This window comes from Myotis davidii, unplaced genomic scaffold (assembly GCF_000327345.1).
Source record: "Myotis davidii unplaced genomic scaffold, ASM32734v1 scaffold997, whole genome shotgun sequence".
Taxonomy (NCBI): domain Eukaryota; kingdom Metazoa; phylum Chordata; class Mammalia; order Chiroptera; family Vespertilionidae; genus Myotis; species Myotis davidii.
This window is the reverse complement of record NW_006288449.1, coordinates 282212-295748: the sequence shown is the minus strand read 5'-3', so window position 1 is coordinate 295748 and position 13537 is coordinate 282212. Positions and strand designations below refer to the sequence as shown.

Here is a 13537-nt window from a genome sequence, read left to right as displayed (position 1 = left end):
AACACTGCCTGTGTCCCATATATTTTACGTATATACTCTAATTTTCTGCAATCCTAAAGCTAAAGTATTCCCAACATATCACTTTCAAGATAAGGAGACACAAAAAGATTTTAACTCTTTGTCTGTTTTCATAAGTTCCTGAAGAATAAATAGTAGTTTATTGGACATTGTGGCCCCATGGCATAGTAGTCAGTCCATATTAAACTAAAAAAAATATGTGTTAAATAAATTAGTAAATGAATGAATGATATATAGTTAGGTTAACCTTGAAAAATACCTAGGATAAGCAGAAGCAAGGGAGTGAAAGCAGAATAAAAAACAAACAGAAAATCCAGTCACCATTGCTTGTTACTGTTTAAGGAAAGCAAAATTAAAAAGTGAATCGCCTTATACCTAGCTACAAAAGAAAGGCATTACTACCCATAAGCTGAGGAGGTAAAGAGCAAGAATGAGTCCCAGAATTCAGAGTTGTAGAGCATGTAGCTGAATGCAGTCACTGACAACAGACCAAAAATCAGGTGAGAGGAGCCAGGGGAATAAATACCACAATCTTTGCCTTTCTTTCAGACCTCAGGTTTCCGGCTGACCATTGCAGTGATGGCTCCCACTGACCAACACAACTAGAGGCCATGACATACTCGTTGATGTAGTGCACAATACAGCCTCCAGGGCACAAAGCAGAGAGAGAGGGAGGGTGGGAGGCAGAGCGAAAGAGGCAAAGGAAGGATATCCAGCAAAAGCCATGTGTTTTACATTTCAATATACTTTTATTTGAAAAACAATTAAAACCAATTTAACAAATTCTATTTCATACGGTGTGACCTCTGTATTATTCTATTTGCAGTGGACAAAATGCTGATCATCAAACAAGTACTCCTGGGTCTTCTAAGGACTGGGCAGCTGGGGCTCTATAATCTTAGGGCTTGTGTCTTCCTGATATTTCTGTCTGATTGCACCTATTTCAGGATCATCAACTATAAATGAAGCCAGGACTGGAATCTGCGAAAAGTAGTTCTTAGCCAGGATATGCTTGTGTTTGATCTTGTGAATGAACAAGGGATCATATCCCTGGGAAAAAAACACACAAATTCTATTAAATGTCACAGTTATATTTAGCCAAGTAAAAACACTTTCATGCCTCGCTGCCTTTGCTTATAATTTCTCTGAGCCCAGGGTACATTTTTCACCACTATGACTATCATCTTTCAGGGCTCAGCATCTATGACCTTTAACCTGCCAGCTTTTCCTGATTCTCCCTTCTTTTCAACCAAGTGATGGCTACTACCTGTACCTTCTCTTACCACCTGTTTTTTGAGAGTAAAACAGCGCCTCAGTAAAGATCCCTCACTAGTGTCAATCAAAAGTGAAGAAAGCCCTAGAGGAAAGGAGCCCAAGAATATGAACTAGGTAGGATTATCCTGGGCTTATTTTTAAGCTTCCTCTCCACCGACAAATTTAACAGGTCAAAATAGGAATCCTTCGCACTAATCTAACTTTATTCCATCACTTCTTAGCTCATATTTATTAAAGAAAAATTAACACATTTCTATTATGCAGTATTAAATTATCCACACACAGGACTTCTTATATTTTCAAAGTACCTTTATAGATCCAAAATGTAATCCTTAAAGATGAGATAAGCATATTATAGTACATACAATTAAAGAAATAATAAGCAGCTCTTAAAGAATAATATAAAAAGATATCCAATGCCTATCACCCCCTTGTTACATTATTCCCTTTTTATTAATGAGAAAACCAGAACACCAAGACATTAACAACCTTGCCCCACTTCTCTCAGCTCATGGGTGACAGGGCCTGAATTCAAGTCAGGCTGCTCTGCTCCTCCGTACCGAGTCCATGCGTTTAGGTACCTTTATAAAAAAGTATGAAGCAAAGGGGGCAGGCCTTACTGCCCTTTAGATCATTAGTGACAGGAATGGGAAATACTGGGTCAGGTCTGCTGACTCTAAATCCGCTGTTGTTCTACTTTGGCCAATGTGCCACCATGAGACACTGACCTGCCTCTTTCACAGTTTAGAGAAGCTTTTTCCATGCTTTTCCTATAACTTGTGCCATGATTACAGGGAGTTGACCTTTAACATCTGAGTTGGTTTTTTTTTTTTCCACATTGATAAAACAGCTTTCTGTTTTAATTTTAGATTAATTAAAATAAAGTTTTAGTTCCTTAGTTGATGGAGTCATATTTTAGCAGTTGGCTACCATGCTGGACAGAACAGGCATAGAAAAGTGAAAAAATTTGGTTCCTCCTCTGTCATGAATGGAAATGTGTAGGGGTTCTGGGATTAAGTGACTGGATCTGATAGAGGGGCCTGGTCACATGATCAGGAGAGACAGGGATAACACCCCATCTGGCAGAGCCATGGGACATCTGCCTTGTGGAATGTCTTAAAAAGGACTACAGCCTGGCCGGCATAGCTCAGTGGTTGAGCGTGGACATATGAACCAGGATATCATGGTTCGATTCCTGGTTACGGCACATGCCTGGGTTGTAGGCTTGATCCTATACATCCTCAGTGTGGGGTGTGCAGGAGACAGCTGATCAATGATTCACTCTCATCACTGATGTTTCTCTTTAAAAAATATATATTTTTACTAGAGGCCCGGGGCACGAAATTTGTGCACTGGGGGGTGGGGGGCCGAGGAGGAGGAAGAGTGTCCCTCAGCCCAGCCTACACCCTCTCTAATCTTGGACCCCTCGTCTCCCTCGTCTTTGCACCGCTTTCCTAGTTCTTCCGACCCTCACTGCAAGGGTGGAGTTGCAGCGCACCTGATGAGGAAAGCGCAAAGATCTGAGAGAAGATGCGAAGCGTCGGTCATAAGGGCAAGCGAGTTTGCAACTAGGTTCTGTGTCTAGCTTCTGTCTCTAGGTTTCTGTTAACATCTGAGTTGTTTTGTGTGTGTTTTTTAATTCACTGAGAAAGCAACTATCAGTGCATTATGGAAAATCTGGAAATACTTTAACTTGCTGCAAGACAAATTATTCTTTTTTAATTTGTTTTTGTTAATCCTCACCTGAGGATATTTCTTCTATTGATTTTTAGAGAGAGTGGAAGGGCTGGGAGCTGGGGGGGTGATGGGGGTGGAGTGAGAGGCAGAGAGAGGAGAGAGAGAAAAAAACATCAATGTGAGAGCAAGACATCACTTTTAATTTGTTTTTGTTAATCCTCACCTGAGGATATGGATCGAACCTGCAACACAGGTACGTGCCCTTGACCAGGCATCGAACCCGTGACCCTTCAGTAGGTGGGCCAATGCTCTAACCACTGAGTACATCGCCAGAGCAACAAATTATTCTTTAACTAGGTTGAATATTAATACTCAAATGATTACACCAGGCTGAATATTAATACCTTAAAAGATTACATCAGCCCCAAACCATCAAGAAGGGAATTTTTTTTCTTCAGTTTGTCTGGTTGTAAACCTTAGCTCTAGTTACAGAAATTCAGTAAGCTCGGCATCCTGAATGGGGATAGAACTTAATTTGATTCTGCAGTAATTTGATTAAATACACAAGGGGAGCTGTATGGATTAATTGAAGAAGCGGTGGAATATCAGCGCTGGGAATGCACTCCAGTCCCACTGCGGTGCTAGATGAAATGAGTTTGCTAGGATTGGCTATGCTTCCAGTGATTAAGTATTTAGGAGGCAGCTGAGTTTACTAAATACAACACATAACACACCTTCAAAATTTCTTGCTGCTCTTTCTTTCCATAGCTAAAGTAAAATTTATTTTAGCCTGGCTTCTCCGGGAAAGTTATTCAAAAAAAGCTAAAATTTTAACTAGTTTCTCCCCATTACACTTCCCCTCCCCCACAGCATCATCCAAAATGACTTACATTTGAAGTCATTTCTTTAGTTTCTCTTAGCTGGCATCTTACATGGAATTGAATACATCAACTTAATCAGCAGAAGTCAGCAGCAGCAGTAGGAGTCCTGGGCTTGCTTAGTGTAAATAAAGCTCTCTGGGAACTCATTAGGGACTCCTCAAATTCATTCATCAGCAAGCTTTAGAAATTACATCTTGTAAGTTACTGACATTAAGTGGTATTTAATTTTTAACGTGCTTTCTCCACCCCTAGTTAGTTGGAAGCAAATAAAAAATGGAGCCTCGAAACTACACCCCATCAGTATGATGATTTCCATTTTGCGCACAAAATTATGAACAAAATTTATTTGACAATTTAGTGTGCTTTTAAGTAGGTGATGATTATCAAAGGGCAGATTTTGAGTTCTATAACATCTATCTAGTGGTAATATTCATCTATTTACCCAACAAATACTTATTAAACCCCTAATCTGTGACGGGCAGTGCGGTAGGTATTAGAGATACAGACACAAATAAGCTAAACAAAATCTCTGCCCTTGTGGAGAGATTGTGCTTGAACTTGCTGTTATTAGATGGGAGTAGTATCATGTTTGGGTACTTGTACAAACCTCCGTGTCTTTCATTCTCACCTTTCATTCTTTTATTCTCGCCTTAGCTTCCCTTTAATTTTAATCTGTCATACATACCATCCACAATTTTTGTTATCCAATGGGTTCTCTGTTTCTTAACTCAAAGGAAGTATTTAAATTATGCAGGGAATGTGGTTTTTTAAATCCTGAGGATATTTTTTCCATAATTTTTTTAAATCTTTAATTTCTTTATTGGTTAAGGTATTACAAATGTGTCCTCATCCCCCCCATTAACCCCCAACCTCCCCGCCAACACACACTCATGCTCTCATCCCCCTGTTGTCCATGCCCATTGGTATGCATACAAGTCCTTTGGTTGGTCGGAAAAGTGGAGGGAGAGAGAGAGAAACATTGACGTTAGAGAGACATATCGATTGGTTGCCTCCCACTCTCACCTGGACCAGGGCTGGAGATCGAACCTGAAACCAAGGGACACACCCTTGATGGGGAATCAAACCCAAGACTCTGCAGTCTGGGGGCCTATGTGCTAATCATTCCAGGGCAGGCACGGAATGTTGTAATACAGTCAAGTTCTCTCTAATAATTCCAAGGATTACATTAATTTTCCCCGGTAAAACGCAACTTGCTTACCACTTCAATACTTGTGAGCTTGAGATGAGCAGCAGCTTCATCCTTGGTGAGGAGAATGCAGTTCCAGGGGGACCACTCCACGGCCTTGTCCCACCGGACGAGGACCAGGTCGTTGAGGTCATTCCAGGCGCTGAGTGCGGACTGGGTCGCCCAGATGTTCTCCACCAGGTACTGAATATCTTGCAGCTGCATGTCAACATAAGTCGAAAAATGTTTTCTTATAAACATAAAAATCACTTACGATGATTATATTACTTAAGGAAATAATTAAATTATATTGAGTATATTCTTGAAAGAGAAATACTATTCGTGAGGTTTTCCGTGGCGTATTGCTCCTTATTTTTCACTAAACATTTGCTCATTCTGACCAAATTAGGTTATCAGTCTCACATTCATGACCGGACCTTTGACCTAGAGTAAGCTATATATATTTCTTCCAGTATGCTCATTTTACCTTACATTTATATGGTAAGTACTTTTCAAAATGTATGTGTAACTATCATCTTGTCCTCAGGGTTAATGCCTGTCATTTTACTCCCATTTTACAAATGAAGACATTAAAATTTTAAAAAGTGCCGAACCGAGCGTCGGCCTGCGGACTGAAGGGTCCCAGGTTCGATTCCAGTCAAGGGCATGTACCTTGGTTGCGGGCACATCCCCAGTAGGGGGCGTGCAGGAGGCAGCTGATCGATCTCTCTCATTGATGTTTCTAACTATCCCTCTCCCTTCTTCTTGTAAAACAATCAATAAAATATATATAAAAATGAAAAAAAAATTTAAAAAGCAATTTTCGTAGTGTTGTTAAAAAGATATTTTTTTGTTTTAATGAAAAAAAAGAGAGAAGGGGGAAATGAAATAACTTTAAAAACATTTTTTAATTTAAACCATATTAGCTAAAACTCTTGAAGCAACTTTTTGTCAAGAAATCTACATATATAAATGTAGAATTGCCAGAAGAGCAAGCTTCAGAAAGTATAAGCACAGGCGGTAAAATCCATTATTTTTTAAAGTTTCGGAGGAAAAGCAGGAATCTTCTCTGTAAACTTTCATCTAATATTGGCAACTCTCACTGATGATACCTGTATCAGGAAAGCTATTTTAGAATCATCTTCATAATTAACTTCTGAATAGTAGAGCCGCTTAAGTAAATATTTGTACTTCAAAAATGATTCCCGTTTTCGAGTCTCATTGTCAAGGCTAATACAGTTACGACACCGGTATATGCGGTGTGCAGTGGATGAGATAGCGAACTCCGTAGACGGTAAGTAGAGCTGGCAACTGTAGCAAAAGTAAATCTTCTTATAAAATTTCAGTGGGTCTGGAGGGACCTAAATAATAAAAATATATACATATATTTAAATTTATATAGAGAGAGAGCAAGAGAAAGATATAAATAAGAGCCAAGTCAAATACCACCCAACAGAAGCACGGAGGGCTAACATCTTAGAAAGAGATAAAAAGTTGGTTAATTTTTTAAAAAATATGTTTTTCTTGATTTCAGAGAGAGAAAGGGAGAGGGAGGGAGTGATTGCAGAATTAGGTTAGCTTGTTGCTGGGGTCTGGCCTATTGGGCCTGAGCAAGATGGGCCAGACATATGCTGTAACCCTCCCGTGCTCCCTCCCTGGCTGGCCAACCTCCCGCATCCCTCCCCGACCCCGATCATGCACCAGTGGGGTCCCTCAGCCTGGCCTGTGCTCTCTTGCAATCCAGGACCCCTCAGGAGATGTCAGAGATCCGGCTTCAGTCCTATCCCCAGGCCAGACTGAGGGATCCCACTGATGCACAAATTCATGCACCGGGCCTCTAGTTCCTTATATATATATTTCTCAATTCTTTGTTTCCTTACTTCCCAGCTTTCACAGCCCCTCCTGAGTCAGTTAGAATGGGGAAGTAAGATTACAGCCTTTAGTGGTGCTAGTGACCTCCCCTCTAGCTAAGCTGTTAAATTCTTAGTTTGTGGCCCTTGTAAACTGGGAGCATTTAGGAAAACAGATTATTGCCTAAGGAAGGGGCAGTGACTTAATTATAGGCTAACAAGAATGTGCACTAGGACACCAGTCACTAGCACAGATTCAGATTGCTAGCACCCCCGTCCCCCAGGTTGCCCCCTATATTCCTCCTCAAGAGAGGGAGAAACATGATTGGCAGCCTCCTGCACCAGGAGTTGAACCAGTGACCTTCTGGTGCATAGGCCAAAGCTCAACCTACTGAGCCATACCAGCTGGGCAAAAGTTGGTTAATTTTTAAAGTCATACTTTCCCTTTAACTTACTATTCTATACAAAATTTAAACTTCAAATAGTATTCATTTATCCTGCCAAAATATTAAAAATCTGTATTATTCATCAATCTTTGGATAGATGCAGTAAAATCACATAGAAAATTAATTGACTGAAAGAAAATTAATAAGTCAAGACTCTGGGTTGCAAAACAGTAAGAAAGCCTTCCAAGTACTTTGGCACTTATTTTTAAGAAGAATTTAGAGTTTGGGTGTTATGCTACACTAATTAACCTTACAGCAACTAGATTAACATATAAAAGCTCACTAAACCAATTGTTCTTATTCATTCAGTTTAACAATAAATTTGGATAGGCTCAATTTTCAAGATTTGAAACTCTGTATCATATGGTAGTTCTATTTTTATTTTTTTGAGAAAATTCCATTCTTTTTCCATAATGTCGGTACCAATTTACATGTCCACCAATCGTGCACAAGAATTCCCTTTTCTCTACATCCTTGTCAAAACTTATCTTTTGTCTTTATCACTTTGCAGTTTTGATTTGCATTTCCCTGATGACTGAGCACTTGTCATGTGCATGATGGTCATTTCTCTACTCTTTGGGAAATGTCTCTTAAGGTCCTTTGCTCATTTCAAAGTGAGTTAAAATTGTTTTGCTATTGAGTTTTAAAAGCTCCCTTTGGTTGGGTGGGGGGGTGGGGTCGGGATATTAACTCACGGGGATTCGAAGATCCAAAGCCTGAACAACTTATACAGTGAGATTATCCTATATAAGGATTCTTATATCCTATATAAGAATATAATATGTTAATGATATGCTAATGCCACTAACCGCGATATATGGTTTGCAAATATTTTCTCCTATTTCAAGGGTTGCCTTTCACTTTGTTGATGGTTTCTTTTACTGTGCGTTTGAGTTTGATGCAATCTCATTTGTCTGATTTTGCTTTTGTTGCCTTTGCTTTTGGTGTCATGACTAAAAACTCATTGTCAAACCAATGTCAAAAAACGTTTTCCCTGTTTCCTTCAAGTAGATTTACCGTTTCAGGTCCTACATTTAAGTCATTAATCCATTGTGAGTTGGTTTTTGTATGTGGAGGGATATAAGGATCTAATTTCATTTTTTTAATGTGGTTATCAAGTTTTCTTAATCTCATTTATTAAAGAGACTATGCTTTCTCCATTGTGTTCTTGGCTTCTATGTCAAATATTAGTTGACCTTATATGTGTATGTTTTTTTCTGGCTAGTCTGTATCATTGATCTATGTGACTCTTTTTAAGGCAATACCATACTGTTTTAATTATTAAAGCTTTGAAATATAGTTTTAAATCAGAAAGCATCATGCCTCTAATTTTGTTCTTCTTTCTCAAGATTGTTTTGGCTACTAAGAATCTTTTCTGTGAACAATGCCATTGGAATTTTGAAAGGGATTGCACTAAATCTGTAGGTCAGTTTGGGTAGTATGGACATTTTAACAATATTAATTCTTCCAAAAAGATTTAGTAATACAAAGCAAACACCAAAAGCATGATCCATTTAAAAAATGGATAAATTCAACTTCATCAAAATCACTTATGCTCTGTTAAAGATATTGTGTAGAGAATGAAAAGCCATGCCACAAACTAAAAGGAGGTATTTACAAATCATATATCTTACAAATGGCTTGTGTGAAATATACAAAGAATTTTCAGAATTCAATAAATGAGAAAATAAGTAGCCCAACTTTAAAAAAAAAGGTGGGGGTAGTAGCACAAGATATATGCAAACAGCTCACCAAAAAGATATTGGTATAGCAAAAAAGTGAGTAAAAAGATCTTTATTAGTCATTAGGAAAATGGAGATTAAGAAATAATGGGATACTACTTCACATCTATTAAAATAAATTAAAATAAAACTTGACAATACCAAGTGGTGACAAAGAGACAGAACAACTGGAACTCTCATACATTGAGATGGGAATACAATATTGTACAGCCAATTTAGAAAAAATGCTTGTCGGTGTCTTATAAAAGTACATATGCATTTACCATATGATTCAAAAAATCCCACTTTCTAGGCATTTAACCCCAAACAATTAATTTACATAAAAATTCATAATCAAGTGTTTGTAGTGACTTTTTTAACAAAACCACAAAACTCTAAACAACTCAATGTTCTACAACTGTGAATAAACTCTGATACATCCAGACAAGAAAAATACAAACTACTGATATACCGAAAACCATAGGTGAATTCCAAATGCAATATGCTAAGTAAAGGAAGCCAATCTCAAAAGACTACATGTTGTTTCACTTATATGACATTCTGGCTTAGGTAAAACCATAAAAACAAAATGCAGATCAGTACCAAAGGTTAGGGGGCCAAGGAAAAGATTGACTACAAGGTAGCAGCATGAGGGAATTTGGGAAGGTAATAAGACTTCTTTAATCTTGATTGTGCTATTGGTTACATGACTCTCTGAGTTTGTCAAAACTCACCAAAAAGGGTTAATTTTACCAAAGGTAACTTACAAAGTGAATAAAATGGTATAATGTTATGTGAATGTATAAAATATAAAATTCTATTATATTACTACAAACATATAAAAACTAAATAAGTCTATAGAAAAGGCTAGAGGTTAGCCTGGACAAATGAAACACTGACTTAAATAAAAAATAATAAAATGGGAAACTTTTCTCTTGAATTTTTGTTATATTTTAATATTCTCTTCCAAAGGAATTAAATTTTAAACATTCATTTAAAAAAATTATAAAAATTAAATAATTTTCATTTTTATAAGTTTTGATTAATTATTAAGATAATTGTCAAAAAGCAAAACAGATATTCAGTCAGCTTCTTAAGTAAATTCAACTCTACAAATAATCATTGGAATAAAACACTATTTAGAATTCTTTAGTAAACTACCCCTAAAAATATTTTAAACCGTTTTGTACAGTAAGAAGGCAATAAGGCGCAAAAGCCCTATTGAAACCTAACAGTTGGAGAAGATAGTTTAATTCAAACACACGTTACATGTGCCGTTCTCTCAGGATAGCTACATGGGACTGTTCAATAATAATTATAACTACGTGATTAGTATTCTAAGGGAACACAAACCAGGTGCATGTAGAATCTCAGAGATGCAGGATCTCTAAGGCCTCATGAAGGAGGGACATGTGAATTGAGTCTTAAGAAATAAATTCGGACTTGGCTGGGTGAAGGAGGCGGACAGCATTCCAGGTGGAAGCAACAGTACATGCAAAAGCATGAAGGTGTGAGAGGCGACGATACATTCAACATAGTGCGATATTTAACTAGAGATTTGGTTCAGATATTAGGAAAGAACTCAAGGTTGGAAACAGACACAGAAGTGAAATGAATATGTTTAATTCATCAACACAAAAAATAATCATTCAAAAGAGATTTCACAATAAGATGGTCTTCCCCATGGAATCCTAAGTAAAGTGTTAAAGCAAACTTTGAATAGTCTTCCATTTACTATCTCACATCTTAGAATTTTGAGAAAGCAACACAGGAAAAAATTGAGTACCTTAAGGTGTCTTGCAACTTCTGCATTAAACAAAGGTGTTTTGATGTAATGAAAAAACAATGTTGCAATTCTTTTTCTGAGTCCTTCAAGGTTATCATTTTTGACTCCTCTCATCATAAGGTCAACCTCTCTGTCAATCAGTTCTAGAATTTCCTGAGTCAGTTTACATTCATGTTCCTATTTAAGACACAAAAATATTCAGTACAGAATTTTAAGAAACAGTTTTTTAAGTTACCACACGAAGAAACTGAAATGAGACTCCAGAAGAAATGCAACATCACTGATAGCAATATAAACTGACACAACTAATTTGAGGGAAAAATTGACATTATCTAGTAGAGTTTAAGATATGCACAATCTACAACCCAGCAATTCTGCTCTTAAGTGCTTTAGAGAAATGTGCATATGGAGTCATTACACACAGTGACCCCAAAGTAGAAAACAACCAAAGAGCCATAAATAAGTTAATTACATAAATAAGTGATGGCTTATTCATAGGCCAGAATATTATCTATGTAAGGAAATAAGTGGACTACAGCTATATTCAATAACAACTTTCAGTCTTACAAATTAATGTTGAGCAAAAGAATCAAGGCACAAAATAGTACATATAGTATCAATCCATTTAAATAAAATACAAAAATAAGCAACACTAACCATATTTTTTTAGAAATGTACACAGAAGTGGTAAAATAAAGAAAAAAATCAAAGAAATTACTACCATGGAAGTCAGTATGGTAGTACTGCTAGGGTGAGCTGCCATTGTGAAGAGAAAGTGGATAAGGAAATAAGTGGACTACAGCTATATTCAATAACAACTTTCAGTCTTACAAATTAATATTGAGCAAAAGAATCAAGGCACAAAATAGTACATGTAGTATCAATCCATTTAAATAAAATACACAAATAAGCAACACTAACCATATTTTTTTTTAGAAATGTACACAGAAGTGGAAAATAAAGAAAAAAAATCAAAGAAATACTACCATGGCAGTCAGTATGGTAGTACTGCTAGGGGATAAGAGGGTGAGCTGCCATTGTGAAGAGAAAGCTGGACACCAGCAATGTTGGTTCTATCCTGTTTTGGATCCACAGGATGGTTACATGATTGATGGCTTTATATTCGTTAGACTGCACATATATATTTTACACATATTGTCTGCATGCTAATATAATTCACAATAATTTTTAATAAAGTAATAGAAATGAGTGTGGTTGGATAAGAAAGCCCTGGGTAAGAGCTAAGTGATTAAGGTACAAGGATTGATAAGTAGTCAAATAGAAGGTTCTCCAACTGCCCCACAGAGGATCATGAGAAATGAGTGAGCCAGAAGGTAAAGTCAGTCACTAATACTCTTCTGTACTTTCTAATACACGCTTGGCATAGCTAATACGTGAGTCTAATCAGTGGCCCCAGAGCCTGAAGGCACTTTAGAAGGACCCGGGGGAGGGTTTAAAAGATGTTTAACATTGCTCTCACACTTGAGTATCTAATTTAACTGCCTTGAAATGGAGCCTAGATTATTATTTCTAATCATTCTCATATCCTCTCTCTTTCTGTGTGTGTGTGTGTGTGTCTGTCTGTCTGCCACTCTCTCTTTTTCAAGCTCTCCAGATGATCCTAATGTGTACTCAGGTTTAAGATTCACTGGTCTGTATTAGCAATTGTTACCAAAATAATACCTATTATTTATTGAGGGCTTTCTATTTGTAAGTACTGAGACATACAGATTATATTTTTATTTTATATATTTATATATACATATATATGCACAAACATAGATATATTTATATCCTCAAAGCAACTAACTTTACAAATTAATTAAAAATGATTTTCAGAAATATTAAATAACTTATCTAAGGTTGCACAGCCATAAATGAATAAGAGCCAGAATTTGAATCATTCTTGAAGTCCGGGGGGATTAGACTTAAGCTGGCAGGTGGACATTCCCCAAAGGGTCCCAGACTGCAAGAGGGCACAGGCCAGGCTGAGGGAACCCACCCCCCCCAAACCCCCAGTGCACAAATTTTGTGCACCGGGCCTCTGGTTGTTATATAAAGAAAGGTACGTCCCAAATTGCCAGAGAGATGTCCCAGATGCAAGAGGGCACAGGCTGGGCTGAGGGAACCCGCCCCCCCTCCGTCCAGTGCACAAATTTCATGCACCGGGCCTCTGGTTGTTATAAAAAGGTATGTGTGATATAGTAGCTTAAACAAATTGTTGAAGAGATGCCCAATTTATCTTTTATGAGCCACTCTGGTGTTTTTTTAATTAGCCAGATAATGGTCCTAATTATGTCAAATAAGAGGATTTCTACTAGATTCCCTCCCTGCACTCCCTTCTTAACAATTTGGTGAGATGCCCAATTTATCTTTTATGAGCCACTCTTTGGTGTTTTTTTAATTAGCCAAATAATGGTCCTAATTATGTCAGATAAGAGGATTTCTACTAGATTCCCTACCTATACTCCCTTCTTAACAATTTGAATATCATGCTTATTTCCTACCTCTAGATCTATTGCTTCTCCCTCTCTTCCTAAGTACCACAGTATTTTAAGGCCACTCGCTACACAAACATCTTTGAAAGAGTAGTTCAGGACAAAGGCACTCAATGCCTCTGCTCTCAAGATGGGCAGAAATGCGAGAGATCTGTGGAGACTTATCTCCCAACAAGAACCATTTACTCGGCTACTTAAT

The 13537-nt window shown here is 37.5% G+C and overlaps 1 protein-coding gene across 1 annotated transcript in view; it reads right to left on the bottom strand.

The window, feature by feature from the left end:
- Nucleotides 1-747: 747 nt before the first annotated feature.
- The window catches only part of IQUB (IQ motif and ubiquitin domain containing), a 48051-nt gene continuing 35261 nt past the window's right edge, over nt 748-13537 (bottom strand). The window contains exons 8-11 of the mRNA XM_015561762.1: nt 10841-11017; nt 6150-6398; nt 5071-5256; nt 748-1068 (exon numbers count right to left, since the gene is read on the bottom strand). Coding sequence (XP_015417248.1) covers nt 886-1068; nt 5071-5256; nt 6150-6398; nt 10841-11017 — 795 coding nt within the window. The 3' untranslated portion in view covers nt 748-885. The remainder of the gene's footprint in view (nt 1069-5070; nt 5257-6149; nt 6399-10840; nt 11018-13537) is intronic.